The 26,353-nt window shown below is 65.7% G+C and overlaps 6 protein-coding genes and 1 long non-coding RNA gene across 9 annotated transcripts; 3 read left to right on the top strand and 4 right to left on the bottom strand.

Moving 5' to 3' along the window:
- Positions 1 to 99: 99 nt before the first annotated feature.
- Positions 100 to 6,019, bottom strand: GRB7 (growth factor receptor bound protein 7). Of its 2 annotated transcripts, none has more exons than XM_090125341.1 (15): positions 5,598 to 6,019; positions 3,510 to 3,654; positions 3,285 to 3,429; positions 3,048 to 3,204; positions 2,857 to 2,978; positions 2,703 to 2,777; positions 2,301 to 2,438; positions 2,116 to 2,226; positions 1,899 to 1,997; positions 1,605 to 1,685; positions 1,405 to 1,521; positions 1,265 to 1,325; positions 1,076 to 1,163; positions 762 to 855; positions 100 to 677 (listed from the first exon to the last, which is right to left on the bottom strand). In XM_090125341.1, the coding sequence occupies exons 1-15, from the start codon at positions 5,641 to 5,643 to the stop codon at positions 531 to 533; spliced, it is 1,626 nt and encodes a 541-aa protein (XP_089981467.1). In that variant the 5' UTR covers positions 5,644 to 6,019; the 3' UTR covers positions 100 to 530. The 2 variants fall into 2 exon arrangements, with proteins under 2 accessions (XP_089981467.1, XP_089981468.1); XM_090125342.1 differs by having other exon boundaries at positions 1,405 to 1,518.
- A 565-nt stretch (positions 6,020 to 6,584) lies between these two features.
- MIEN1 (migration and invasion enhancer 1) lies at positions 6,585 to 8,358 on the top strand. Its single transcript, XM_031600757.2, has 4 exons — positions 6,585 to 6,747; positions 6,884 to 6,981; positions 7,376 to 7,452; positions 7,555 to 8,358. The coding sequence occupies exons 1-4, from the start codon at positions 6,632 to 6,634 to the stop codon at positions 7,636 to 7,638; spliced, it is 375 nt and encodes a 124-aa protein (XP_031456617.1). The 5' UTR covers positions 6,585 to 6,631; the 3' UTR covers positions 7,639 to 8,358.
- A 211-nt stretch (positions 8,359 to 8,569) lies between these two features.
- Positions 8,570 to 17,803, bottom strand: ERBB2 (erb-b2 receptor tyrosine kinase 2). Its single transcript, XM_031600649.2, has 27 exons — positions 17,648 to 17,803; positions 15,326 to 15,477; positions 15,056 to 15,224; positions 14,479 to 14,616; positions 14,315 to 14,383; positions 13,889 to 14,001; positions 13,664 to 13,805; positions 13,459 to 13,575; positions 13,125 to 13,251; positions 12,969 to 13,042; positions 12,789 to 12,879; positions 12,508 to 12,707; positions 12,284 to 12,416; positions 12,103 to 12,193; positions 11,854 to 12,014; positions 11,735 to 11,782; positions 11,511 to 11,649; positions 11,318 to 11,440; positions 11,148 to 11,246; positions 10,888 to 11,073; positions 10,667 to 10,822; positions 10,514 to 10,589; positions 10,293 to 10,439; positions 10,122 to 10,219; positions 9,881 to 10,051; positions 9,490 to 9,745; positions 8,570 to 9,415 (listed from the first exon to the last, which is right to left on the bottom strand). The coding sequence occupies exons 1-27, from the start codon at positions 17,730 to 17,732 to the stop codon at positions 9,072 to 9,074; spliced, it is 3,705 nt and encodes a 1,234-aa protein (XP_031456509.2). The 5' UTR covers positions 17,733 to 17,803; the 3' UTR covers positions 8,570 to 9,071.
- Positions 17,804 to 18,704: 901 nt separating this feature from the next.
- PGAP3 (post-GPI attachment to proteins phospholipase 3) lies at positions 18,705 to 21,747 on the top strand. 2 transcript variants are annotated; one of them, XM_031600734.2, is made up of 8 exons: positions 18,705 to 18,920; positions 19,551 to 19,648; positions 19,735 to 19,887; positions 19,975 to 20,037; positions 20,121 to 20,182; positions 20,260 to 20,396; positions 20,577 to 20,781; positions 21,072 to 21,747. In XM_031600734.2, the coding sequence occupies exons 1-8, from the start codon at positions 18,722 to 18,724 to the stop codon at positions 21,133 to 21,135; spliced, it is 981 nt and encodes a 326-aa protein (XP_031456594.1). In that variant the 5' UTR covers positions 18,705 to 18,721; the 3' UTR covers positions 21,136 to 21,747. The 2 variants fall into 2 exon arrangements, with proteins under 2 accessions (XP_031456594.1, XP_031456595.2); XM_031600735.2 differs by having other exon boundaries at positions 18,707 to 18,920; positions 19,765 to 19,887.
- Positions 21,748 to 22,029: 282 nt separating this feature from the next.
- PNMT (phenylethanolamine N-methyltransferase) lies at positions 22,030 to 24,551 on the bottom strand. The gene is made up of 3 exons (XM_031600769.2): positions 23,586 to 24,551; positions 23,274 to 23,481; positions 22,030 to 22,587 (listed from the first exon to the last, which is right to left on the bottom strand). The coding sequence occupies exons 1-3, from the start codon at positions 23,938 to 23,940 to the stop codon at positions 22,152 to 22,154; spliced, it is 999 nt and encodes a 332-aa protein (XP_031456629.2). The 5' UTR covers positions 23,941 to 24,551; the 3' UTR covers positions 22,030 to 22,151.
- Positions 22,476 to 24,703, top strand: LOC149914987 (uncharacterized). Its single transcript, XR_016460057.1, has 3 exons — positions 22,476 to 22,589; positions 23,295 to 23,682; positions 24,573 to 24,703. It is a non-coding gene; the product is annotated as an uncharacterized LOC149914987 (long non-coding RNA).
- TCAP (titin-cap) lies at positions 24,692 to 26,066 on the bottom strand. The gene is made up of 2 exons (XM_031600756.2): positions 25,866 to 26,066; positions 24,692 to 25,269 (listed from the first exon to the last, which is right to left on the bottom strand). Exons 1-2 carry the CDS (start codon positions 26,012 to 26,014, stop codon positions 25,014 to 25,016), a joined length of 405 nt encoding a protein of 134 aa, XP_031456616.2. The 5' UTR covers positions 26,015 to 26,066; the 3' UTR covers positions 24,692 to 25,013.
- Positions 26,067 to 26,353: the final 287 nt, after the last annotated feature.

Genomic DNA, 26,353 nt, shown 5'->3' with positions numbered 1-26,353 from the left:
GGGGCTGACCCCCTCCCCCCCCCCACCAGGTATGAGGATGGCTTTGGAAAGGAGAGAAACGGGAGCTCTGAAAAAATAACGTTTATTCTCACTTTGTATAAAATGCATCACAGTTCAACTGGCCTTGGGGGGGCATGGGGAGGTGTGGTGGGGACCCCAAGCCCCGCATCCTCCTGATGGGGAGGAGAGCATCTCCACGAGCCCCCTGGAGTTGGGGGTGAGGGGTCTGCAGCCATGACCCCGTGAGAATGGAGGGACTGGTGCTGGGGGGGACAAAGTGCAAGAGTGTGAGGGGCCACAGCAGCAGGGTGTGGGGTGAGCCCCTCTCGTCCCTGCGCTCACTGCTGCGATGGTGCCCTTGTGTGGTGGCAGGGCTGTGCTGTGCCGTGCTGGCTGTGTCGAGCTGTGCCAGTGCTGCTGCATGGCGCTGAGCTGTGCCAACCTATGCCAGCAATGCCGTGCCAAGCTGTGCCAATTTCTGCCGGCAATGCCATGCTGAGCTGTGCCAAGCCGTGCCGGCAGCGCCAGGCTCATAGGGCCACGCAGGTGCAGTAGTGCCGCAGCTTGCAGGGCAGGATGCCACGGTTGATCTGGTGGAACTCCACAAGCTGGATGAGGTCAGCAAAGCGGGTCTGTCCGTCATCCATGGTGAAGTAGAGCCGTCCCTCCTCCTCGCTCTGCCAGGCAGGTGAGCATCAGGTCTGGCTGTCCTCCTTCCCCCCCCCCTCCCCGTTTACCCTTCCCGCAGCCATGGCACTCACTGGCAGGATGAGATAGTGCTTGACTTTCTGCAGGTGGCACAGGGACAGCACGAAGCCCTTGGGGTTGCGCTGGCTCTCCCGCACCAGGAACACGCTGTGAGCCCCAGAGCAGAGTCACCCCAAAACCCCGAGGGGCCACATGTGACCCCTATGTCCCCCTCTGCCTTGCAATCCCATCCCCACCATCCCCTGGGCTCCACGACCTCCCTATACCCCCTGTGAGCCCTCTATGAACTATGGGACACCGTGACCCCCAGCGGCCGTGTGCACCCCAGGAGTCCCTGATCCCCTCTACCACTCCCCCTGTTCCGTACCCATCCACCAGCCCCTGGCGGCCGATGAGCTGCTGGGTGTCCTCCCGCGAGATGCGCCCGTGGAACCACGGCTGGGTGCGGTGGATGGCTGCAGGAAGAGAGGGTCATCAAGAGGGGACCCCCACCTACTCCGGGCAGGAACCCTTGAGCTGGGGGTCCCCATGCTCCTGCCCTACAGGCGCTGCTCACCAGCACTGAGTGGGGAGCTCTGGCAGGCGGCAGGCAGGCTGTACCGGTGTGTTGTCTTCTTCTGGCCGTGCAAAGCAAGCAGCAGAGTGAGCCCACACACTGAGGGGGGGTCCCACTCCCAGCCTGTGCTCCCCACTCACCCTCCAGGCCTGAGCCTCCTCCAGCACTGCTGTCAGCACCTCGCTGGGGTTCTCAATCACCCGCCCTGTGCACCCTGAGAAGTCCATGGCCACCAGCGCGCTGTCTGACACGCTCTGCTGTGGGGACAGTGACAGCGAGCTGGAGGGGTGGGGGGCACCCCATGGATCAGGGCTGCACCCGGAGGGGGGGGGGCACTCACCAGTGGCGTGGGGGTGATCCAGGGGTGCTGGCTCAGGCGTGCTTGTGCTTGCTGGTAGTTGCGGTAGAGCTGCATGCCATACTGGGGGTGTCCCAGGGGGGCATGGCAGTGTGAGTATCCCTTAGCATCTCCCCAGTGCCTCCCAGTACACTTCAGCATCCTCCAATCTCACCCGCTGCCCTCCCAGCACCCCACCAGCACCCCTCTAACATCCCTCAGCATCCCACCAGCTTCTCTTCAGCATCACTCTGGTACCCCCCACTGCCCCTCCCGTGCCCTCCAGCTGGGGCTCACCTTGAAGAGGCGAAATGCTGCCATCCAGCAGGTCCGACTCTGCTCATCCTCACTGCAGAGCAGCTTCAGGCCCTTCACCCCACTGCGCACCTTGTAGGGCTGTGGGGCGAAGCCAGATCCATCACAGAGCAGTCCCTCCAAACTCCCAAGTCCCTGTCACCCTTCGGTGGGCAAAGACCCTGCGCAGAGCTGGGCAGGGTGCCCAGAAGGGACGCACCTTGATGCAGAACCCAAATTCGGTGGGTGTCCCATAGTGCTTCTTGCCCTGTGTCACGTAGTAGATGTTGGACTCGGTGAGGTCAGCGAAGTACTGCAGGTGCCGGGGGTCCTGGGGCCAGGGAAGGGGCATCAGAGGCTGCCCCCAATGCCTCTGGGCTCGGGGTGCCCTTGGCTGCACCTCACCTTGGACGTGCCCTTAGTGGAGTAGTAGAGCCCCGAGCGGCGCAGGGAGAAGTAGAAACGCTTCCAGACCTTGCGACTGGCCTCACGCAGCTGCAGGAAGCCCTGCACCTCGGGGCAGCTCCCAGAGTTCAGGAAGTTCTGGGGGGAAACAGGGGCTGAGGGGCAACCAGGCACAGCAGGGCCTCATGACATGGATCGGTCCCCATGGCACAGTTGGGTCCCAGTGTCACGTTTGGGTCCCCATCTCATTGTAAAGTACCCATGGAGTGACTGAGTCCCTATGTCACGGTGTTCCCATGGCACCACTGGTTCCCTTTATCATGGTTGGGTCCCCATGGCACCATTGGGTCCCCATGGCTTCGTTGAGTCCTCACAGAGCCTCCGAGCCCAGTGCCACCATACCTGGATGAGCTCCGAGTGCGCCATGCTCTTATTTGCCTCCAGACAACTGGACACCATCACCTCAGGGAAGAGGGACTGCGGGGGGAACAGGTGGGTCAGGGGACGCCCGTGGCTCTCCATGGGGTGAAGGAGCCCTGTAGCGTGGCTCACGTACCGCGTTGCTCTTGAAGAGCTCATACTTGGCGAAGTTCTTGCGGAAGACGAAGCGGCTGTCAGCACCGAGGGGCCACGCGCTCTGCACCTCCACCACCGACTCGTGGTCCTCTAGGCAGCGCTCTGTGGGGACGGGGGCTCAGTGGGGGGTTGCACCATGCCACGCCATGTCATGCAGTGCTGCGGACTCACCCAGTGCCAGGTGCTGGTGCAGCTCCACCAGGGCCCAGCTGTGGTCGTGCAGCGCGTGCGTCCTCTGCACCAGCATCTCGCAGAGCTGCCGTGCTGTTGTGCCTGCTGACACCTCCAGTGAGCGGCACGACCCGTCCTCGCTGAACACCTTCACCATCTGTGAGACCACGGTGGGTCAGGGCCCCATTATCCTGCAGGAAATCCCAGGAGCCCCCAGACCCACTACCAGGCACTCACATGGCAGGCGCCTTCACGAGGGGGTCCCTGCCCGCCGGGGGGGCTGTTGAGGATTGGCGAGTTGGAAGGGCTGCAGAGCTCAGGGAAAGGGTTGGGGATGTTGGGCAGTGATGAGGCGCGTGGCTCCTCCTCTGACAGTGGCCGGCTGTGGGGCAGAGATGGGCTGAGCCCCCTGTGTGCCCCCCAGCCCACCCCACACCGCAGGGCTGAGCCCCTCGCACCCACCTGGTGCTGTGGATGAAGAGGGGCTGCGAGCGGCGCAGGTCGGTGGCAGGCGGCCCCTCGCCCACGTCCCCCTCCTGCTCCACGCTGCCCACCCCGGGGGGGTCCCGGACGCAGCTCTGCTGGGCCCCCCCGTCCATGGCATCATCTGAAAGGCAGAGAATGGGGGCTGCAGCTGGATCTCACCCAGCAGCACCCCAGTGGGGTTTCACTGATGCTCAGATGAATGATTTGTGAGTCAGTGTGGGGGTGACTCAGCACTGCTCCACCTGCCCCCCCGGCACCCCTGGCTCCTGCCCACCCCCAGGGGGCTGCGTGCTGCCGGTACTGCCATCCTCAGCCCAAAGATTTGGCACTGCAGTGGAGAACGCAGCTCCATATGAGACAACGGAGAATCTCTCACGCCTCCATTTCCCGTGTGGGAAGCGCTCCAGTGCTCCAGCATCACCAGTGGGAGATCGGTGGTGCCAAGGCGGTGGGTGAGAAGGCTGAACAGAGCCAAAATGGGGCAAACTGGGCTGAAACCAGCCAAGCGGGCTGAACCGGGCTGGGCTGAGACATGCCGGGCTGAAGTGGGCCAAGCTGGGATGTGCCAAGCTGGGCTGCGCTGTGTTGTGCCGGGATGAACTGTGCCATGTTGTGCCGGGATGAGCCGCGCCGTGAGCGCCGCGCCGGCAGAACCGTCATCACGGCGCGGTATGGCCCAGCCCAGCCACCTCCTCGGGTCCGGCCAAACCAGTTCTGGAGGCCGCTCCCAGCTCCACCTCACCGTGCTGGCATCCGTGCCGCGCCGGGGCCGGGGGCGAGGAGACGGAGACCGCCGTGGGAACGGCCCCCCGCCGCGCCGTGCCGCCCTCGCCCATGGCTCCGTGCCCGCTGCCGGCACCCACACACGAGGGGACACGGGGACACGGCGGTGCTCCAGGGGACCCCGCGTGGCTCGGCACAGATCGGCATGACCTGGCGTGGCTCAGTGTGGATTGGCATGGCCTGGCATGGCGCGGCACACGCTGCCCAGGACAAGCAGAAGCAAGCAAAGCCCGGCGCAGCAGTGCGACCGCCTGGCACGCGGCACACGTAACACACGCGTGTGTGGCACCGTGCTGTGCTGGTGGCACTCGGGGTTAATCATTCACCCGCGGCCGCTCCATCCCCACTTCCCGATGGCGATGTTGTGAGATCCAAGTCCACGGCCGGGTGGGCACCGGGGCCCTGCCCGCGTGGTGCCACAGCACCGTGGCACTGAGATGGACAGGGCCACCACCATCCCCATCCCTGTCCCATCCCCATCATTATCCCAGCCTCAGCCCCATCCCACTGCTCTCTCCCCTCATCCCCAAACCCTGCCAGCTCTTGGTGTCCCTGCCTAGTTCTCAAAGGGGAGACGTAGGGATAACAAAGGTGTTGGGGGTGGGTAGGGTGTGGATGGGGACCCCACAGAGCCCCACTTCCACCAGCCCCTCACCATGGCCTCAGGTTACCCCGACCCAGTGGCTGTGGCAGGGTGGTGACAGCAATGGGGACATGGAGTATCCCTGGGGTCTGGGACAAAGGGAGGGCCTTGGGGCTATGGGGTGGGGGTAGCAGGGACACCGGGGTTCAGGTGCCAGGGCTGCGGAGCAGGGAGATGGGGGTCACCACACTGTATCCCATAGGGCCAACAGAGACAAGGATTGGTTCCAGTGGCCACTACAGTTATGGGACAACGTTCCTGGGGCTATTGGTTTTAAGGGATGGGGTCTGAGGGCCACCAGGGTTAAAGGGATAGGATCCCAGGGCCACTGGGAAGAAAGGGTGGGATCCCAAGGCCACCGGCGCTATAGGGCAGAGCTCCCAGGGCCACCAGGGTTATGGAATGGGGGTAGAGGGTCACCAAGGCTGTAGGGATGGGGTCCCATGGGCTGCGGGTGAGGGCTGGCTGGGTGCCGGTGCCGTAGAACTGGGATTCCTGTGGCTACGGGGCGTTGGCAGCAGAGGAGGAAGAAGAGGAGCCGGGAGGAAGATGGGAAGAAAAGAGCCGGGATGGGGGAGATGGGAGCAGCACCTGGTGGTCCTACAGCACAGGGACCCCCACCCTAACCCCGCTCCTACCTGCAGCGCTCGCCGCTTCCTGCCGCCCTCCCGCCGGACCGGGCATTCCTGTTTTTCCCCGGCTTTATCTACCTGCGCCAGCGCCCGCCCCCGCCTGACATCACAGCACCGGGGCGGCCGCGGCCCTACAACGGCCCCACGATGGCCCCCACCCCGCGATGGGACCAACCCAGCTTTGGTCCCACAGGGGATGGGGAGTTTCCCACAATGCACTGGGGTGACCCCGAGGCCGGCCAAGATGTGGGGCACAGGTGGGTGGGAGGCAGGAGGGGGGGATGCCTTCCCCTGCCCAACTCTGCCTCACGGGGCGGCCAGCCAAGGTGTGGGGCGGGACCCTTTCAGTGGGAACCATGTGTGGGGGGCTGGAGTGGGGATGGGGTTCCCCAGTGGCATCTGTGGGGGTCTCCTGGGCGATGCGTGAGGCGCACACAACTGGAGATGCATTGAGGGTGCCCATGGGGTCTCCATGGGGGATTTGGGGTCCCTGTGGGGCCCGGGGGTGTCCCCGTGGGTCTGGGGGCCTCCCCCATGGGGGGCACAGGGGATCCCTGTGGGGTGTTGGGGTTCCCCTAAGGTCATTGAGTCTCCAGAGGGGTTCCCACGGGGTATCCCTCCGCGGAGGATCCCGAGGGCCCCGTGGGGGTCCCGTGAGGGTCCTGTGGGGCTGCGGGCTGTGGGTCACACCGCGGGGGTCCCATGGTGGGGAGGTCAGCGGGGGTCCCACAGGTGCAGTGCAGGCTCTGTGGTTCTGTGCACATCCCCCGTGGGCCTGTGGGTCTCTGTGTCCCCAGGGGGGTTTCTCGGTATCCCCTCGAGGTCCTTCTGTGCCCCCACGGGGCTCCGCGTGTCCCCACGGGGTCCCTCTGCGTCCCCACGCTGCGCAGGGGGCAGCGGGACGCCCTGCTGCTATACGATCCTCCCACCAGCAGAGGGCGGTAGCGCAGAAGGAGCGGAGCAGACGAGAGGGCGGCGCAGAGCGGCCGGAAGCTCTGTGTCACGTGGCAGCACCCGGAAGCGGCGGCAGGAGGGCGGCCATGAGCAGCGGCGGCGGTAACGGAGCGACGGCCGTTGGGACCGAGAGCGAGGCCGGTGACGGCTTTGTTTCCGGCTCCGGTTCGGAGCGGCGAGTTCACATCATGGTGGAGTACTGGTGAGGGTCCCGCCGCCTCGGGGGGGGCACGGAGGGGCCCTGAGGGGCGGCGGTGCTGGGAGGGGGCGGAGGAGCGCGGGATGTGGGGCTGCGGGGCGGGGAGGGGCGCAGCTTTTGGGTTCAATCCCACCCGCAGCGAGCCCTGCGGCTTCGGGGCCACCTACGAGGAGCTGGCGAGCGCCGTGCGGGAGGAATACCCCGACATCGAGATCGAGTCCCGCCTGGGGGGCACAGGTGAGCTCCGGGGCGGGGGGCTGAGGGGCTCCGGGGGGGGGTTTGGATGTTGCTGTGGTAATATGGGTGCCCCCGGGGGCCTCTCGGTGTTTCCCACGAGGAAAGGTGTGTGTGTGTGTGGCTTGTTTTTTTTTCCCCTCCCTGGTGCTGCACTGGGTCTCAGCCCCATCTGCTGGGGGGTGCTGGGACTGAGCCCGTTACAACCTCGCACAGAGGTGGGGGGGTGGGGGGAGTTGTACCTCACTCCCTGAGCGCTGGACTTGGTGGGGTGACCTCAGCCCCACATCTGTTCCCCCCGGGACCCTTCCTGCCCCATCCTGCTGCGGGTGGTGGTTTGGGGCGGTGGGGATGGGAGTGAGGGGGGGCACAGCTTATGGCTCCCTCTGTTTACAAGGCGCCTTTGAGATTGAGATCAACGGGCAGCTGGTCTTCTCCAAGCTGGAGAACGGAGGCTTTCCCTATGAGAAGGATGTGAGTACCCGGCCTGGTGCCCCCCGGGCTGTGTGGGGGGATGGGGCTCAGAGGTGTGGGGCAACTGAGAGTCACACGTGTGCCCCCCCTTCATCCCCACAGCTGATCGAAGCGATCCGCAGAGCCAGGAATGGGGAACCGCTGGAGAAGATCACCAACAGCCGCCCCCCCTGCGTCATCCTGTAGCCCTGCGCCTGGTGGGGGTCTCCTGTCCCCTCAGCACCCCGTGCTTTGCAGCTCCCCGTTAACTTCCTGCACCCCTGGGGACGCTGGGGGAACGCGGGAGCATAAGGAGGGGAGCTGCCATGGTGCTGGTGTCACTGGTCCAACTATGCCTATTCCCTGAGGCTACGTCCACACCATTCATGGGCTGTAACCGTGGCACTTACCTGCCTGCTTCCCTCCTGCCCCTCCCTCCAGCAGCAGCACAGAGGGGCTCATTCTCAGCCCCTGGGGGGTTTGGGGCACTGCACGGCCCCGCTGCCCCCTGACCTGTGAGGCCAGTGAACGCCCAGCCCAACCTGGCCTTCAGAGGGGACACGGTGGCTTCAGAGCTCCCAAAGGTTTATGCAGAGGAACGTAAACTTGAGTGTGGTTCGTTAATGATTACAGCTTCTCTGATCACTGTTTAAACAGGTATGAGGGCAGCAGGGACCGGCTGGCCATGGGAACCCCTGCTTGGCTCTATCCCCACAGCCCCGGGGTTCGTTTAACGGCCACGAGCTTCTCCTGCTGCCCTGTTCCCAGGCTCCTGGCTCTCACCCTCCCCACGTAATGACTCTGCCCTTTGCCACAGGGCAGCTGAGCCCAGGGCAGTGTGGCCGAGCCAAGGTGGCTGTCCCCTATTTATTAAGTACTGTCTGTAAGCCCCATGATCCAGTGCTGAATAAAGGATGGAGGAAAACATTGCTCCTCTTTCCCTGTGTCCCTGGAGAGTGTGGTGGGGACACGGGCAGTGAAAGCAGGACTAGGTCAGCTCCCTGCTGCCTTGTTGGGCTGCAGCCCAACGGGATCAGGGCTTTCCCTCAGTGCTATGGTGACAGCAGCTGATGGAGGAGATGGGAGCAAACCACGCAGACAAGCAGAGTAGAAAAAAAAAAAAAATCATATACAATGATCAAATATACATCCAGGTGTGACACCGTCAGCTTCACAGGAATCCAGCAGGAGCCCAGGCAGCCCAGCATCCACCTGCTCAGTGCAAGTCAGTGTGTCCAGCGCAGCTGGGCGCCGGTGAGGAGGGGGCTGAGGCACAGTGGTGGTGGAAGAGCCTTTGGGACAGCAGCAGTGTGACACAGGTGTATGGTGATGAGTAGCAGTGTGATGGGGCTCCCAGTCCTGTGCTGGTTGGGGTGATGCTGCTTCCATCTTCCTTATTCCTCAAGGAATTGTGTGGGGCTTGAGCATCCATCTCGGTGGGGCTTTTGGGCTCCTTTTGGGGGTCCTCTGTGCCCACCCCTGTGTTGCTGCACTGTCCCATGGTGCCCTGGGCTCTCTTGCAGCACAGGGCACCCCATGCAGAGGGGACAGTCCCGGCCCCACATCCACTGCTGGCCTCACGCCGTCCCTCCCCAAGCTGCCTCGGTGAAAGGGGGGGGTGGGCCATCAGTGGCCCTGCCCTACACAGCCACGTCCTCAGGCTCAGCCAAACCCAGGTACTCGGGGTTCTCAGCTGCCGGTGTGGAGCTGGGACCACCCTCAGGGCTCCCAGCTTTGGGGGGGTCCTGGTTCCAGTAGTAAGGGTTGTCAAACGCCTGGCTGAAGGTGGTGGGGACCGGCAGCCCCGGGGGGGCCAGGTACTCAGGGTTCTCCACGGCGCGGCCATAGGGCCCCAGGAAGGGGTGCTTGGTGTCCTTGATGAGCCCGTTCTTGCCTTGGTGGCCCTTGGGTTTGTCTGGTGGGGACGGCGGTGCGCAGGGGTGCCGGGGGGGTGACGGCCGCTCCCCAGCCTGATTCACGTACTCTGCAGGGACAAGGGATGTGTCAGCAGCCAAGCAGGGTTCTTTCTCCCATCCCCACGGTCCCATATTGCCCTACCTGGCATAGTGGTATGGGGGGCTGGGGTGGTGAAGCCCTCAGGGTCCAGACCCTCGCTCTCATCTCCTGGCAGTGCAGTGGGGTCCTCGCTGTACCGTGTGGCTGGGGGGCTCGGCAGGGCTCCCTTGGCCCCAACATCCACCTCCAGAGCCTCTGGCACAGGGCACTCTGGCCCCTCCACCAGGCTTTGCGGTGGAAAGGGGAAGGCAGCTGATTCCTCGCCCTCTGTTGTGTCGACTGGGGTCTCTGCCGTGCTCTGTGGAGGCAAGAGAGCATGGAGTTGGGCATGGTGTCGTGGGGTTGCATGAGGTCTGTGGGGTCTCCAGGTAGCGTTAGGGACTTTGCACCCTGTGGACCCTGCAGCAACATGCTGCCCCAAGCTGGCCCATACCCGCGTGGAGGAGATGCGGCTGCGGTAGGCAGTGGAGGTCTCAGCACTGAAGAAGCCCTGGTGAGGGACCAGGTACTCCTCAGCATCCACCAGGTCGTCCATGTCCTCCTCCTCCAGCAGCGCCCGGTAGAAGGTGCTGTCCATGGAGCTGGGCAGCCCAATCATGTCGTTCTGGGGATGAAGGGGGGCTGTCAGTGCCTGTTGGGGCACTGCTGAGGACGAGACCCCCAGGACCCTGTACCTGGATGACCACAAAGCGCTGGGGGTCACGGGCCATGCGGGAGAACTCGGTGACCAGCTCACGGAACTTGGGCCGGCACTCGGAGTCGATCATCCAGCCTGGGGCAGAGCCAAGTGCCGTGAGGGGGGTGGTGGGGTCCTGGCCACCGTGTCCCCATGTCCCCCCACTCACATTTCACCATGATCATGTAGACATCGATGGTGCAGATGGGCGGCTGCGGCAGCCGCTCGCCTTTCTCCAACAGATCGGGGATCTCCCGTGCTGGGATCCCATCGTATGGTTTTGCCCCAAAGGTCATCAGCTCCCACACAGTGACACCTGAGGACACGGGGACATGGGTTAAGTGTTGGTTTGGGACCCCCTGCCCCACCACAGCCAGCACGGGAACGCACCGTAGCTCCAGACATCGCTCTGGTGGGTGAAGCGCCGGCGCAGGATGGATTCCAGCGCCATCCACTTGATGGGGACCTGGGTGGGTGGATGGAGAGGTGAGCGGGACCCTCTGGGGACACCACTCTCCCTGTCACCCCATCCCCACGTCCCACCTTGCCCCCATCAGCGTGGTACTCGGTCTCGTCGATATCAAGCAGCCGTGCCAGCCCGAAGTCTGTGATTTTGACGTGGTTGGGGCTCTTGACCAGGACGTTGCGAGCAGCCAGGTCGCGGTGCACCAGCCGCACCTCCTCCAGGTAGCTCATCCCCTGGGCAGCAGGCATTAAGCTCTGCACCTCCGACCCCCACACCCCCCAGCAGCCCCCGGTCCTACCTTGGCGATCTGCACACACCAGTTGAGCAGGTCCTGGGAGCCGATGCGGTCCTTGTTCTCCCGCACATAGTCCAGCAAGCAGCCGTAGGGCATCAGCTGCGTCACCAGCTGCACCGTGGAGGTCAGGCAGATGCCCAGCAGCCGTGACACATAGGGGCTGCCCACCCCGGCCATCACATAGGCTTCCTGCAGGCAGCCATGGACAGGAGGTCAGGTTGGCACAGATTCCCCAGCCCCGTGCCCACCTCCACTGCACTCACATCCAGGATCTCCTTGTTGGCTTTAGGCGAGGTGTTCTCCCGCAACACCTTGATGGCCACCGGGATCTTCACGCTCTCCCCATCGGGGATCCAGATGCCCTATGAGGGGGTCGGTGAGTGAGGAGGACACAGACGGTGCCATCTCACTGACAGTGCCCCCCACTCCTCACCTTATAGACAGTTCCAAAAGCGCCGGAGCCCAAAACCTTCACTTTCTTCAACTCCGTCTCCTTGAGGATGCGCATCTGCGCTTGGTTGGGGAGGGCCCCGCTGGGCGTCAGTGGCTCCACCAGCTGTGAGGGACAGGTGAGTGAGGAGGAACAACTCTTTGAGCCCTCCCTTGAGGTTGCCCCACATCCCCACCTCGGTCTCCTGCAGCAGCCGCCGCATGGTGTGCTTCCTCTCCTGCTGCCGCCGGCGTTTGACACAGACGACGGTGATGAGCAGAAGGACGACGACCAGCAGAGCTCCCACCACACCAGCAATGATGGACGTCACCTGGCTGTGGGATGGGAGGTGACAGGGGACGTGGGGGTGCGGTCACCCCCTGATGCTCCCCCACGGGGTGGGGGTACCCATGGTGCTACCTTGGCTTCTGGTCCACGGGGCAGCCGTCCTCATCCCGGATGGTGCACCTGGTAGAACACAGGGTGGGTGAGCATCCAGCAGCCCCCCCTCCACACCCCTGGTCACAGTGTGTACTCACGAGTGGGTGCAGTTGGTGGGGCAGAGCTGGCAGACCCCCTCCTCATCAGGGTATTTCCAGATAGGCACAAAGGAGGCGTCCACCTTCACCCCGCTGGGGCAGCGCCGCACACACTGCTGCCCATCCTTGTAGTGCGCGCATGCCACGCACTGATCTGCATCCTGAGGGGTGGGGGGCACAGGGGTGGGGGGTGAGGGACCTGGCGGCAGTGCCATCCCCATGCTGGTGTCCCCATGTCCCCATGCTCACCGATCCAAAGCAGGTCTCGGTGCCGTTCTGAGGCTGGCACTCAGGGTGGCAGGGCAGGCAGCGCGTGCCGTTGGTGTGCTCCCGGATGGCACTGCGGGGCGGTGGGAGTGGGATGGGTTTGGGATCGATACAGGACAGTGTCCCACTCCCCCTGCCAGGCTCAGCCCATCCCTCCACTCACCCATCCAGCAGGTTGCAGGAGGCCACGCACTCCTGGCCCCGCAGGAAGCGCTCACAGGAGACGCACTGAGTGGGGCCGGGCCCCCAGCAGTGCCCGTGGGCGCAGAGGTGGAAGCACACCAGGCCCTCACTCTCTGGGGAGGTCGGACACAGGGTTACCCCCATGCCCCAGCCTGGCCCTGGGGAACATGAGCAGGGCTGGAGTGGGATTGGGGGGGTCCTCACCGCACTGCTCGGGGGCTTTGTTGTGGGTCTGGAAGAGGTGTTGGCGGGGGTGGCGGAAGATGCTGTCCCAGGGCACCTTCTGGAGGAAGCAGAGCTGGGGGTTGTGGTGGATGAGCACCATCCCACTGCTGATCTCCTGCAAGGCACGCAGCCCCAGTGCCCGCACCGCCAGGTCCTGCAGCGTCAGTGAGTAGGCACCGCTGCCAAGACACAGCCAGGTGAGCACCCACGTCACCCCTGTGTCACCCATCACATCCCTCTACGTCCCCATCCCCGCTCACTTGTGCAGCACACGGCCACGGATAACACGCAGGTTCTGAAAGACGCCCAGGTCGTCCATACTGGGTGGCCAGGCAGCAATGTACAGGTACCCTGGGGGAGGGAAGGAGGGCACACAAGTGTAACCACTGCTCGCTTTGTGCCCTCAGCTCAGGGACGTGTCCCCATCCCCGAGCACTCACCTGTCAGCTCCTCCAGGCTCTCAAAGACCGATAGCAGCTGGGGGTCCAGGGGTGCTGTGTTGGTGCTTGGGTCCCTGTGGGAGATAGGAAGGGTGGGTTGGTGGGACTGTGGGGGGTCCCAATAGTTCCCTCTGGAATGGGGTATGCAGTGCTTACCCAGCAAAGGTCTCGGGCAGGAAGGCCAGGCTACCAAAGATCTTGGTGCAGCCAGCAAAGTGCCGGATGTTGGAGGCATTGACAGCACGGACACCCTTGAGGAAATCCACCCCCAGCCCGTAGCACACTGTGGGGAGCAGAGAGGGGGTGGGAGATTCACCAGGACCTCCCCAAAGCACTGCCTGCTCGGCAGCATGCCGCAGGGCCCCCCAGGGCACAGCAGCCCCTTGGCCCCACTGGAAGCAAGGGCTCTCCAGCAGTGAACAGCAGCCCCCTGGGTTGCCCCAGAGCCCCCCAGATGCCCAGTTAGGACCCCCCTCCCCCAGGCACTCACCCTCTGGACAAGGCTTGCTGCACTTCTCACACTTCTGCACATTGTTGACTGTCACCTCTTGACTGTTCTGGGGGCAAACAAGGGTGCAGGAACCCACCTCTGTCGCAAGGTAGTTATCTGGGGGCCAGGAGGAGGGGACAGGATGATCAGAACTGAGTAAGGAGGTGCTCAGACCCCAGCCCCCTCCCCACCCCCCAGCACTCACAGGGGCACTGGCTGACACAGCTGGCACCAAAGGTGTATCGCCCATCACGGTTGGGCACCGACTCGAAGGTGTCGGAGTTGTAGATGACGAGGGGGGGGCAGTGCAGCTCGCAAATCCCACTCCGGTTGAAGTTCAGACAGGCCTAGGGGGTGGGGGGGGGGGTCCAGCCATCAGCCCCTGTGTTTGGGGAATCCCCTGCCCACCCCCCCCCCATCCCTTGCCCACCAGGCAGTCGGAGTGCTTGGGGCCGGTGCAGCCCGCAGCGCACTGCTCGTGGCAGCAGTCCGTCGGCTTCGTGCCCTTGCAGCGTGGGCACCCGTGGCAGATGCTGTTGGTCACTGGGGGGGGGGGAAAGGGGGGGTCAAAATGGCATGGGGATCCCTCCCCCAAAGGGATAGAGTCTGGGGAGAGGGGCAAGGAGCTGTGGGATAGGTGGCATTCCAAAGGTGTATAGGGAAGGGATTCTGGGCATCTATGGAGAGGGGTTTGGGGACAAGGGGAGGTCTGCAGCATGGTGATTGAGGGGCACAAGTGGAGGCGCCCAGAGCAGGGATCTGTGTGCTACATGGGCTGAATGGAGCAGGGATATGGGAGTGCCCAAGGGTTTGGGGGGTTTCTATGGGGTGGGGGCCCAGGCAGCCCCATACTCACAGGTCTGGCAATCCTGCGGGCTCTCGCCCCAGCAGTGCCCCTCAGCACACAGTGCCCTGCAGTCGGGACCTGCAGGAGGATGGATGGCATCAATAGGGAGCATCCCCCAACCCACCCACCTCTCAGCCCCCCCATGCCCCCTCCCCAGCCCTTGGGCTGCTCACAGGTCCTGCTGCGGGTGCTCTCCACGCGGGTCTCACTGCGCAGCTCGTTGTGCCGGTGGAAGATGTCGGCCCAGAGGATGGTCTCCTGGAAGCAGAGCTGGGGGTTCCCCTCAATGTGTACCCCCCCCTTCAGGATCTCTGCATGGGGGGGACAAGAGCTGCCATCAGCATGGGGGAATGGCCCTGTGGGGACACCCAGCCTCACGCAGGGACTTGGAGTCCCCACCCAGAGACTAAAGAGGCTGGATAAAATCTGGGGAGGAGGTTTACTAGGAGTGTAGGGACAGACAATGGGGAATGATTTTAAGCTAAAAGAGATTTAGGTTCGACATCAGGAAGAAATTCATTGCTATGAGGGCACAGAGCAGCTGCAGGTTCCCAATCCCTGGCAGTGCTCAGGTGCAGTGTGGTGGGCACCAGGCTGTGGGAGGGGTCCCTGTGACATGGGGCGGTGATGGATGGATTTTGGGGTCTTCCAACCCAAACCACGCGGTGATTCTATACCCCAGCCCTACTCGTGGACCTGCAGCCCCCACGCAGGGACCCTCCATCCATCTCCTCCCCCTACGCCCCCTACCTGTGAGCTGCCGCATGCCGAGCTGCCGCAGCCCCACATTGCCCAGCACGGCCAACGCGTAGCGCTCCTGGAAGAGCTGCGTCCCACGGATGATACGCAGCCCCTGCAGCCCCACGGCGCTCACATGGTTCTCAGCGATCAGCACGTAGCCCTGCACCTCCTTGATGTCCTGCGGTGGGGAGGGGGTGTAGCACGGCGGTGAGACCCCCGCGGTGCCCCCAGGACCCCCCCACCTCCTTCCCGGTGCCACGTGTCCCCAAATCCTCGCACCTTGAGGAAGGCGGTGTCGGCGCCGGGAGGCAGGTAGGTGAGCTCCAGGTTGCCCTGCACCACCTGGCAGCCCTGGTAGAGGTGCCGTAAGGTCTCGTAGTGGCTCTCGGGGCTGGAGGGCTGCAGCAGCTTCATGTCGGTGCCGGTGCACACTGCGGGGATGGATGGGGAGGAGGGGGTGGGACGGGTCAGCCGAGGCCGGCCGTGCCATCGCCCCCGCGGGATCCGGCCGCAGGAAATGCTGCGGCCGCGGCTGCTGACGGTTATCTGCTCCCAAAAACTTCCGATGGGCTTCCGATGGGCTTCCTGCGCGGCCCCCGCACGTGGCGTGGGGACGAGGGACGCGGGATGCGCGGCGATGCGGACCCCCAGCTCACACCGCAGCACGACCCCCAGCGTCGGCACGCAGCCACGACCCCCACCGCGTGCCCACGTCCGGCACTGGGCGGTCCCAAAGGCCGAACGCCGCCCCGGCCCCACAGCCCACACCGAGCGCAGCCCGGGGGGCCCCGAGCGGGGCGGGGGCCGCGGAGCAGGAATGCTGTGCCCACGCCGCCGGGGAGGGGGGGGGGGGGGGGGAGCCCAGACAACACGCGATTGTTGAGCGGCCCCGGATGGCCGCGTCCCATGGCCGCCTCACTCCGTCCCCGTCCCCCCCCCCCAGCGCGTGGCGGTGGGTCCGGGAGGGGCGGGCCGGGGTGCGGTGAGTCACGGCGGTGGGGTGGCACGGCCCGGCCGCAGCGTCCCGCCGGGAACCGCCTTTTCAGGTCGGGCGTGTTTGGGGAGCGAGCGGGGTGACGCAGGCACGGCCCAGCCCCGGCACGCCCGCGGCCCCCGGCGCCCCACCGCCACGCGGGACGGCCCCCCAATGAGGGCTTTGGGGCTGGGGTCCCTCGAGACCCCCACGTGCCAAGGTGCCCCCCCTGCCTCTCCTTGAACGGGGTCACCGTGTTGTCCCCGATGTCTCCTCTCACCCCACGGGGTGGGGGCCGCGGTCGCCCCCCAACGCGACCCCACGGCTCCACCATCAGCACCTTGGAAGGGGACACTGAGGCAGGGGTTGGGTACGCTCTGCTCTGCCCTCCGTGCAGGGGGGGCCTCGCGTAGGCTGAGTGACAGCCCCCGGTGCCGGCAGCTGCCACGAGGCCATGGGACAACCCGGGCTGCAGCCGCCCCCCCCCCCATCCCCGACCTCTGCCTGCTGCAGGGGCCACCGAGACGGGGAAACGGCCCCGAGCCTCCAGAACGGGAATCTCTGCCCCTGGGCACGGAGCTACCCGTGTGGACAGGGAGGTGGGGACTGCCAGGTGCCCCCACCCCGAAGGGAACGGCCCGCGGTGTTGTGCGGCCAAAGCTCAAGGTCTGCTCCACCTGCTGCGTGCGGGCAGGGGATGCCGACGGCGCTCCCAGGGCCGGAGGAAGGCGGTGGGGATGGATCCCAGTTCGGTTCCTCTGCCATCGCCCTCCCGGGGCTCGGGCTGCGCGTCACCCCCTGCCCTGGGGACAGCGCTGGGTACAGCGGTGGGGACGTGCCACCACTCGGAGCTCCAGCTGCAGGGTGATGGGAGCAGCAGGGACCTACCGAGTCCCCGCTTTTTGCCCTGGGAACCCCACATCGGGGTCTCCGTGGGGATGGCGGTGAGGCGATGCCCGCCCCGTCCTCGCTCCGGCCGAGGCCCCGCGGCGCTGGGTCCTGCCCCGGCTGCTCCCGTCGGGCCGGGCAGGGTGCGGCACCTCGAGAATGTGGATGGGAGCGACCGGCGGGGACGCACCCGCCCGCCCACCCGCACCGTGCGGCACCGCCGCCGCCCCGGGGCCCCTCCGCGCCCCGAAACCATCTCCGCGGGACGGAGGGGGGGGAGTTGTCCCGGTGGTGGGGGGCTCTCGTGGCTGTGTCACCGCACTCTTGTGATCTGCGGGACCCCTGCGAGCCGTTCCATTCCACGCACCGCGGTGGGGACGGAGCCGTCCTCATCTCGGGGTCCCTTGGGGGACACGGCACAGCGGCAGCTGCGAGCTCGCCCTCACCGGGGGGCACCGGGGGGGACAACGAGCGGTGCGGCCGCCCCCGGCCCCGCGCCTCCCGGCTCAGCCCAATCCCGCGTGGGAACGCCGAGAGGGAGGTGCTGCCCACGGCGGGGAGCCGGGGTGGGGGGGGGGGGTGGGGGGGAGAAATCAGCGGGGCGGGGGGGGTCACTTTCAACCGCAAAGCCCCAGCAGCCCCCCGGCCCCGCTACCCCGACCCCTCCACTCTCCGCACAACTCCGCACCGAGTCCCGCCGCCGCCCCCCGCGCCCCCGCTGCCCGTCGGGGCGGACCCACCTTCGGCGGCGGCGGCGGGGCAGAGCGCGGCGAGCAGCAGCAGCAGCAGCGCGGGGCAGAGCGGGCGGCCGCGGGCGGCGATCATGGTGCTCAGCGCGGGCCGCGGCCCATGGCCCCGCGCCGGCCGCTCCGGGAAAGTTTGCGGTGCGGTTCCGCCGCCTCCCGCCGCGCTCCCGGGCTCCACCTCGCGGGGACGCGCAGCGTTCCTGGGAGCGGGGAAAAGGGCGCGCCGCGCGCTCCCGCCCACCCCGCGCGCTCCCGAGCACCGGAGGCACCGGGCGGTGTCGGGTCACCGTCCGTCCCGGCGGCACCGGGATCAGCGGCGGAGCTCCGCCCGGCGGCACCGAACTCGGACATCGCGGGTCCCGGGCGGCACCGGAACCACCGGGCGGCTTCGGGCGCTCCGTCCCGGGAGCAGCGGTGCCCTCCGACACCGGCAGCGCCGAGCCGGGCGTACCGGGCACGGGGATCCCGCCGCACCGGGACTCCCGGCTGCTCTCGGTCACCCATCCCGGCAGCACCGGGCTTTCCAGTCTCGGTCGCTCCGCGCACCGGGGGTCCTGAAAGAGGGGGGGGGGGGGTGCGTGCAGAACAGAGCCGCCCTCGTGAGCTCCGTCTCGGGGCTCCGCCGACGTGGGAGCTCCACGACGGGCACTGCGAGGCGCCGGGGCACCGCAGCTCCCGGGCTGCCCGGCTGCAGGGCGCGACCCCCGGCCCCACGCGCGGTGCGGCGGCGCAGGGCCGGTTCTGAGGCAGCCCTGGACCTCGCGGCCTCCGCCCCCCGCCGCACCGCTCCTCTCCGCACTGAGCTGAGACCACCGGCTGCCCTCCGGTACCCCCACACCGGGCCTGGGCCCCTCGAGGCCTCCGACGCCCCCCGGCACCACGGGGGGATATATCCCGTGAGCCTCTGCGGAGAGCGCCGAAGGAGGGGGGGAGAATATCCCATGATCCTCCTCGCTCTGGAGGACCGCAGCCCTCCCGTGATGCCCGCGGCCAGCGGGGGCGCTATATCCCGTGGTGCCCCGCGCCGCCCCCACTTCCGGGGCGGGCCGGAAGCCGCGCCGGGCGGCGATGGCGGGCGGCGGGGCGGCGCGGGCCGCGCTGCTGCTGTTGCTGGGAGCGGCGACGGCGCCGGGCCCGGCCCGCGGCTCTCAGGGCGACCGGGAGCCGCTGTACCGCGAGTGCCTGGGCCGCTGCGAGCGGCGGAACTGCTCGGGGGCGGCGCTGCGGCACTTCCGCGCCCGGCAGCCGCTCTACATGGGCCTCACAGGTACCGCCCCGCTGCCCGCCCATTGGCTGCGGAGCCCGGAGACCCCGCCCCTTCCGGGCCACGCCCACGTGGTGACCACGCCCACGTGTCGCGCAGGCTCCTCCTCTGCACGTGGAGGCGGGGCAGAACTGGGAGCATTGGGATATACTGGGAGCTCTGGGCCGTAGTGGGTGGGGGCTGAGAGGTGACTGGGCAGCTGGTTCTGTAATGGGGAGCACCGGGCCGTGGTGAGACTGGACTGGGGGGGGGTCACCGGTTCCTGAGTGGGACCATACTGGGAGCACTGGGATGGACGGGGAGGCACTGGGCCATGCTGGGGTCAGGTTGGAAGGTTGCTGGTCTATTCTGGGGGAACACTGAGCCATACTGGAGCATGCAGAGCTGTGCTGGGAGGCACAGTGCCATAATGGGGGGTATTGGGATGTACTGGGGAGGTGCTGCACCCCACTGGGCCGTCCTGGAAGGGGCACTGGGCCGTACTGGGGAAACTTAGAGCCATCCTGGACGCTTCTCCTTGGCCATGGCAAATGGGTGTCCTGACGCCCACTGGCCTGACAAGGGACTGGAGGGGGTGCAGGGAGGAGGGACACCCTGAGCCCCACCCTGGGACCCTCCGCTCCCCATCCCCAGGCTGGACGTGCCACGATGACTGCAAGTATGAGTGCATGTGGCACACAGTGCGGCTCTACGTGCAGGGCGGCCGCCGCGTGCCGCAGTTCCATGGCAAGGTGAGGACAAAGGGGGGGGGGGGGGAGGTGGGGTTCCCTGTGTCCCCTCCATCCAGCTGACCTCCCCTCCCCCCGTCCCCTCGCAGTGGCCCTTCTCCCGGTTCCTCTTTGTCCAGGAGCCAGCCTCTGCCTTCGCCTCCCTCCTCAACGGCCTGGCCAGCTTCCTGATGCTGCTGCGCTACAAAGCTGCCGTGCCCCCCACCTCCCCCATGTACCCCACCTGCGTCGCCTTTGCTTGGGTAAGTCCTCCCCTCGGGGCATTGGGGACATGCAGAAGCCACCACTGTGGTGACCTTGCCTGCAACACCACTCTGTGCTCTCCACAGGTCTCCGTCAATGCCTGGTTCTGGTCCACCGTCTTCCACACGCGGGACACGGCTCTGACAGAGGTGAGGGTCCCCATCCCCACCTTGTGGGGGGCACTGGGCACATCCCCGGGGTCTGAGCCCCTGGCCCCACTCCTGCCCTGCAGAAACTCGACTACTTCTGCGCCTCAGCCGTTGTCCTGCACTCCGTGTACCTGTGCTGGGTCAGGTGAGCACGGTCCCAGCGCTGGGGACAACGCTGTCCCTGGGGTTGGGTTTGTGTCACTGCTGTCCTCCTGTCCACAGGACAATGGGGCTGCGGCGGCCGGCCTTAATTGGCATCTTCAGAGCCTTCCTCCTCCTCTTCCTCGCCTGCCACATCTCCTACCTGACGCTCGTCCGCTTTGACTACGGCTACAACATGGCTGCAAACGTGGCCATCGGTGAGAGCTGGGGCAGTGGGTCCAGGAGGAACAGTGGGATCAGAGTAGGGGCTGAGGGGACACAGTGGGACCAGGCTGGAGGATGTGGAGACACAGTGAGATGAGAGTGAGGCCTATGGGGACATGATGGGTGTGGGCCATCGTGCTCCCATCCCACGGCCCCCTTCTTTTCCTCCTTAGGGCTCCTCAACCTGCTGTGGTGGCTGTGGTGGTGCCTGCGGAACCGCCCCCGCCTGCCCCACGTCTGGAAGTGTGCAGTGGTGGTGCTGCTGCTGCAGGCGGGGGCTCTGCTCGAGCTCCTTGACTTCCCTCCTCTCTTCTGGGTGCTGGACGCCCACGCCCTCTGGCACATCAGCACCGTGCCCCTCAACATCCTCTTTTACAGGTGAGGGCCATGCTTGAAATCGGGCTGCTGGGGGCCTTTTCCTTCAGTATGGGGTGCTCGGTGCTCCACTCTTGAAATTGAGTTGCTTGGAGGCCCCTCTTTTGTCCTTGAAGTACTGTGTCCCCTGCCTTGAAATGGGGGTGCTCAGAGCCCCCTCTCCTGCTCATTGGTGCTGGGGGTGCTCCAGGGTCTGGTTGGGCTCCAGCGGCCTTTGGGCCCCCCTTGTGCCCCCATCTCCTGCCCCCAGTGGACCAACCTGCGCCCCCCAGCCCTCCCTTCCCTCCCCACAGCTTCCTGGTGGATGACAGCCTCTACCTCCTGAAGGCCAACTCGGACCTCTCCAAAGTGGACTAGAGCAGCAGGGGGGGATGAAACACTGCATGCCCCCCCAGGGCCCTGCCCCTACATGTGCCAAACAAATTCCTCCCTCCCCCTCCCCCATACCCCCTGGCCGTGGACTCCCTCTTCCCCCTGCCTTCTGAGATGTGCTTTCCTTTCTATCACTCTGTCCTGTGTGGGGGCCGAGAGCCCCTCTCTGGGAGAAGTTGGGGGGACTGGACCCCCTTGGCTGCTGATGCTGAGCCAATTTCTCCTGCTGTGGATCCCGTGAGGTGGCAGTGGCTGCTTTGGCTGCGCTGCTACCAGGTGGGGGGGAAATGTGGGTGTCTGGGGGAGGCTGAGCACAGAAGGGGTCCCCTGGAGGGGTGTGATATGGTGCCTGGGTATGCTGGTGCCTGGGGGACGGGGGAGGGATGCTGCCTTGCCCGGCCCTGCTTGCTGCTGGGTGGCTTTTTGGTGGAGGGGGGACAGTGCAATGTGTGGGGTCAGAGCGGTGCCTTGGGGTGGGGGGGTGACCCCTGTGCAGCCCTTGGGGAGCGCCCTGGGGCTGTGCCCCCCACCCAGCAGGGTGCAGCCCCCCAGCAGGGTGTGCCCTGTGCTGTGAATAAAGCTGGAATTCAATCTGTACTCTGTGCCCCCCATCCTGCTCTGCACCCCCCCCCCGCTCTATGGGCACTGCACACCCAGCCCCACTGTGCTCCCGTCTCCCCACCCACACCACCCCTGCCCACCCCATGGAGCACCCACCCACCCTGCAGCCCCCACACCCTATTTCCCACCCTTCTGTCCTCACTCTCCTCTCTTGGCACATCCTTTAAATGCCCCTGCTCCCCCCCCTCAAGATGCAGTGACCCCCATTTCCCTCATCCCCATTTTACCCCCCAACCTGCACAGCCCCCAGACCCCCATGCCTCCCCAAGGCCGTGCCGTGCTCAGCTCAGGCTTTATTATGGGATGCAATGGGGATGGAATGACGGGACTTGGGAGCACAGCGTCTGCCTTTTTGAGGGTGGGAAGCAGGGAGGGGGGGCTCAGCCTTCCAGTGGTTTCTGTGCATGGACAAAAAACACCCCATCGACATCATCCACGCCGGTGCGCAGCGCGGGGGGCATGGCATAGGAACGGAAATCACGGAGGGTGAACCCAGCATCACTCAGAGCTCCACGGACATCATCCTCATCCAGCGGCACCACGGGCAGCCGCGCAGCACCCGCCAGGTAGAAGGACTCCCCCAGAGCCCCCAGCAGCAACGCGTGGCCCCCCGGGCGCAGCATTGAGCCAACATTCACCAGCGCTCGCCCAAAGGCTGCGCGGTCGGGGCTGACGGCCTCCAGGCAGAAGGTGGAGAGCAGAGCATCAGCAGGAGGGTGCAGTGGGGCACCCAGTGGGTCTGCACGGTGCACATCGATGGGGAGGATGCGCCGCAGGCGGCCCCGCAACCGCTGCTCCTTCTCCTGCCAGGCCTCCCTGTGGGTAGCGGGTGGCATTGGGGTGGAGCAGAGGGAAGAGGGAGGGGGGGAGGAGAGCTGTGGGGGATATGTGGGGTTGGGGTCCTGCAGGGAGCGACCTGGCACCAACAGGGGTTTGGGGTTGGGGTCCTGCAGCACAGCAGCCACGGGGATGAGGGGATGGGATCCCATAGCAATCAGCCTGATATCTGCAGGGATATTAGGACAGGATCCTACAGGGATCAGGGCAGTGTCTGTGGGGATGGGACCCTGGGGGGATACAGGGGTGGGATCTCATAGCAATCGGCCCAGCATCAGCAGGGTTATGGGGATGAGATCCTGCAGGGTTCAGCACAACATCTTCAGGGATGTGGAGATGGAATCCCAAAGGAGTCAGCCTGGCATGAGCGGAGACACGGGGCTGTGGGGACACAGCATTGGGATCCTATAGGAACCAGCACAGTGCTCAGAGGGACCTGGGGATGGGATCCCAAAGGAATCCTGCCGGGATCAGCACTATGGGCTGTGGGACCACGACTGCAGCGGGTCTCAGCCCCCAGCCCACAAATCCAAGGGGTGGTGATCTGCAGGGACGTGGCATGAAGCTCCATGGGGATTTGGGACCACGATCCCACGGGGATTTGGGACCAGCATTCCACAGGAGCACAATGTGCCCCCCACCCCACCCCACCCCTCCTGCCCTACCCGCGCCCCTCGATCTTGCAGACGTGCTGGATGAAGGGGCTCCAGTCGAAAGCTCCAGGTTCACCCCGCACCCAACGCCGCAGCTCCTCCCGGTTCACCTCCAGGAAATCGGTGGCCACGATCTCCTCGAAGTGCTCGCAGGCGCTCAGCAGCTGATAGATGGTGGGACCTGAGCCCACGTCGATGAGCGTGCGCCCACAGATCTCACCTGGGGTTGGGGAAGGGAGGGGGGGGTTCCCACTGTGAGTCACGGGATGGGGGGAGCCGGGCAGGATGCTCTGTGCCCCCCACCCCGTGCCTCAGTTTCCCCACCGCTGGCGAAGGTCTCGGCCAAACATCTCAGCTTCCAGGGCACCACGCATTCCTCGGAGGAGAAGTCGGCGCGGGGGGGCACGTAGTTGTTCTGCAGGTAGGCGTGGGGGTCAAAGCGTGCGTAGCCCTCCCGGATGGCATCCAGGCTGCTCATGGCGGGGTCTGCGCTGTGCCGATGCTGCCTCTCATTTATAGCCCCGATAACCGGGGGCGGGGGGGGGCACGGTGAGTTATGGCAGCGGCTGCTCGGCGCTGATTGCAGCCATCCATCGTGGATAACCAGGTTAATGTCAGCGCCCGCGGCCGGAGCCGGCCCCGCTGTGCCCACCCCCCCCCCACACACACCCCTCCCCATGTGGGGGCTGCAGCCCACAGGGTTGTGTCAGCACCGGGGGTGTCCCAGCAACAAAGTGGGAGCATGACCACCACAAAGGGGCTGCTCTGAACCTTGTTTGTGGCATAAGGTTGGGATGGGGCTGGGAACGGAGGTGGGGACAGGAATGGGGATGAGGACTGGGAGAAGGAAGGCAATGAGATAAGGACAGTGATGGGGTCCAGGCGCTTCCTTGTGAAGCTAACACTGCTGAGCTGTGATGGACCTCAGCCCCTGGTAGGATCCGGCCCACCAAACCCTCCAGCTCCTGATGCACTCATTGCACCCAGCAGCCTGGGACGTGGGGCGGTGCTGCTTGTGGGGCTGGGCGAGGGAAGGGGTGAAGGCGGTGAAGCCCTACAGGCAGCGAGTGGGGATGGATGGGGATGGGAAGGGGATGGGCGCAGGGCCTGGCAGTGGCCCAGGGACAGCAGGATCCATCCGGGAGGGAACAGCTAATCTGGGCGCTGACACCAGGGCCATCCAGAACCCTGGCATGGGCTGGTAAGGGTGGGGGGGCACAGTTATATAAGAGATCTGCCCCCATTCCCCCCACCCGCTCATCCGCATCCCACAGCGATGGGCTGTGCCTCAGTTTCCCCAATTCCCCACAGGGTCCCACAGGGCCAGAAGGGGACAAATGGAGGGGCACAGCCCCACGGACAGTCCAATGCTCTAGGGCTGATCCAGGTCTGGCACCCCGCACTCAAACCACCACTGTTGGAACCACAGAGCCAAGCTGCACCTTTTATTGCAATACAAAGAAATTCACATCTGTACAAAACAACACAACACTGCTGTGTCTCCCAGCCCCTGCCCCGGGGGGGGCTCAGCACACCTCATCCTCGCTCCCTTCTCTCTGCCAGGGACACAGCATCGCGTCTGCGCCCCGTCCCCACCGACCTCTGCTGCCCACTGCAGGGTGAGCGCCCACCCCCACGTCCCCCCACCTTCCTCCACCATCTTCGGGGGCTGCGGTGAGCAATGCAGCTCAAGACCCCCCCGCCGCCGCCCCCCAACCTCATCCCGCGCCCCGAGCCCCCCACCCACTGCCTTCAGCCCCTCTGGGCTTCGTGGGAGAGGGAACGGGAGAGGGTCCGTCGGAGCCCCGGCTTGGATCCGCGCAGGTCTGGGGGGGCGAAGAGGGGCAGCGGGAGGGTGCGGGCGTAAGGCAGGAGGTGCTGGGCCAGGGGCTGCCCCAGGAAGCCGACCCGCAGCACGCCCCACGGTGAGCGCTGCGTCAGCACCCGCGTCTCCCCGCGTTGCTCCAGCGACTCGCGGCGCTGCCGGTCCGCCTCCCGCCGGCACCACCTGCACACGGGGAGCTCGTGGGGCGGCTGTAGAGATCCCCGTCCCACCCTGCCCCATGGGGACACTTGGAGACCCCCATGGTTTCCCCAAACCCTCGGAGACCCCCATGGCTTCCCAAACCCTCGAGCGCCGTTGGAGACCCTTCTGTCCCATCCCACCTCATGGGGACCCACTGACATCCCCGTGTTCCCCATGGATACTTCAGAACCCCCACCATTCTCTATTCACCTTCACGAAGACTCTTGGAACCTCCCCCCTCGACCCAGGACCTTCACAACCATATGGGAAGCTCAGAGACCCCCACCCACAACCCTGATCACTGCTCAGACACCACCTGGCTCCACAAGACCCCCAGTTCCCCACAGTGTCTCCCACAGCTCCGCAGGGACCCCAGCACATCACACATCCACCCAACCTCCTCCATCCCCATGCAGACACCCCACAGGAACCCCAAAGATCCTCCCAGTCCCACGGGGAACACGTGGCACCCCCCAAGAGCTCCCCCATGATCCGATCTCCCTCAGCCCCGACGCCCTATGGGGACCCCACAACCCTCGGGGACCCCGAGCTCCCAGACCCCCAGTGGTGCTGCTCACCCCTCCTCAGGCCGGGTGCTGAGCTCCAGGTCCAACCACTCAGCACTGAAGGACTCTCGGCGCCCCGTGTCCTCCTCCTGCACACGGCAGCCCAGGTGGGCACTGCAGAGCAGCCCCCCGCTGCGTACCACCGTGCTCGGCCCCCACATCCTCACAGCACTCCCAGTGGTGGCTTCTGCTGCCCCGCGTCCGCCCTCCCCGCTTTTATGGCCCCACTGAGGCTATTTTGGGACGTGTCTCTGGCACCGAGGGGACAGGAGGGTGCCAAGGGGCAAGCAGCAGGAGGTGGCATTGAGGGACATGTGCGTCACCTCGTGTGCGCCCGCCACGCTCAGCCCCGTGTGCCCCATGACGTGTCCTCAATGGGATGTGCCCCCCCCTCCCCACCCCCCGCCCCCCCTTGTGAATACGATGGACCCAAGAGGTGACAAAGGTTCTGTAGATGACTGTCACCAGCGTGGTGTCTGCGTCACCCAGTGCCACTCCAC

This window comes from Phasianus colchicus, chromosome 26 (genome assembly GCF_987193195.1).
Source record: "Phasianus colchicus chromosome 26, bPhaCol1.hap1.1, whole genome shotgun sequence".
Classification (NCBI taxonomy): domain Eukaryota; kingdom Metazoa; phylum Chordata; class Aves; order Galliformes; family Phasianidae; genus Phasianus; species Phasianus colchicus.
This window is presented reverse-complemented; position numbering and strand designations above follow the sequence as displayed.

Bases quoted from the DNA above. Each gene is read 5' to 3' on its own strand.
- MIEN1 (XM_031600757.2), top strand. From the start codon at position 6,632: ATGAGCAGCGGCGGCGGTAACGGAGCGACGGCCGTTGGGACCGAGAGC. The intron at 6,748-6,883 runs GTGAGGGTCCCG...TCCCACCCGCAG, and splicing joins CACATCATGGTGGAGTACTG to CGAGCCCTGCGGCTTCGGGG. The intron at 6,982-7,375 runs GTGAGCTCCGGG...TCTGTTTACAAG, and splicing joins GTCCCGCCTGGGGGGCACAG to GCGCCTTTGAGATTGAGATC.
- ERBB2 (XM_031600649.2), bottom strand. From the start codon at position 17,732: ATGATCGCCGCCCGCGGCCGCCCGCTCTGCCCCGCGCTGCTGCTGCTG. The intron at 11,783-11,853 runs GTGAGTACACAC...GTGTTCTACCAG, and splicing joins CCCACCAACTGCACCCACTC to GTGCACCATCCGGGATGAGG. The intron at 11,650-11,734 runs GTAGCACCATGG...CCCATCCCACAG, and splicing joins CCCGTGGACCAGAAGCCAAG to CCAGGTGACGTCCATCATTG.
- PGAP3 (XM_031600734.2), top strand. From the start codon at position 18,722: ATGGCGGGCGGCGGGGCGGCGCGGGCCGCGCTGCTGCTGTTGCTGGGA. The intron at 20,038-20,120 runs GTGAGGGTCCCC...CCTGCCCTGCAG, and splicing joins GGGACACGGCTCTGACAGAG to AAACTCGACTACTTCTGCGC. The intron at 20,397-20,576 runs GTGAGAGCTGGG...TTTCCTCCTTAG, and splicing joins GGCTGCAAACGTGGCCATCG to GGCTCCTCAACCTGCTGTGG.
- TCAP (XM_031600756.2), bottom strand. From the start codon at position 26,014: ATGTGGGGGCCGAGCACGGTGGTACGCAGCGGGGGGCTGCTCTGCAGT. The intron at 25,270-25,865 runs GTGAGCAGCACC...CCCCGTGTGCAG, and splicing joins AGCACCCGGCCTGAGGAGGG to GTGGTGCCGGCGGGAGGCGG.
- PNMT (XM_031600769.2), bottom strand. From the start codon at position 23,940: ATGGGGAGGGGTGTGTGTGGGGGGGGGGTGGGCACAGCGGGGCCGGCT. The intron at 23,482-23,585 runs GTGGGGAAACTG...CCCCAACCCCAG, and splicing joins GGCCGAGACCTTCGCCAGCG to GTGAGATCTGTGGGCGCACG. The intron at 22,588-23,273 runs GTAGGGCAGGAG...CGCTACCCACAG, and splicing joins TGCAAGATCGAGGGGCGCGG to GGAGGCCTGGCAGGAGAAGG.
- GRB7 (XM_090125341.1), bottom strand. From the start codon at position 5,643: ATGCCCGGTCCGGCGGGAGGGCGGCAGGAAGCGGCGAGCGCTGCAG. The intron at 3,205-3,284 runs GTGAGTGCCTGG...GTGGTCTCACAG, and splicing joins CTCGTGAAGGCGCCTGCCAT to ATGGTGAAGGTGTTCAGCGA. The intron at 1,686-1,898 runs GTGAGCCCCAGC...GGACACCCCCAG, and splicing joins CAGCATTTCGCCTCTTCAAG to TATGGCATGCAGCTCTACCG.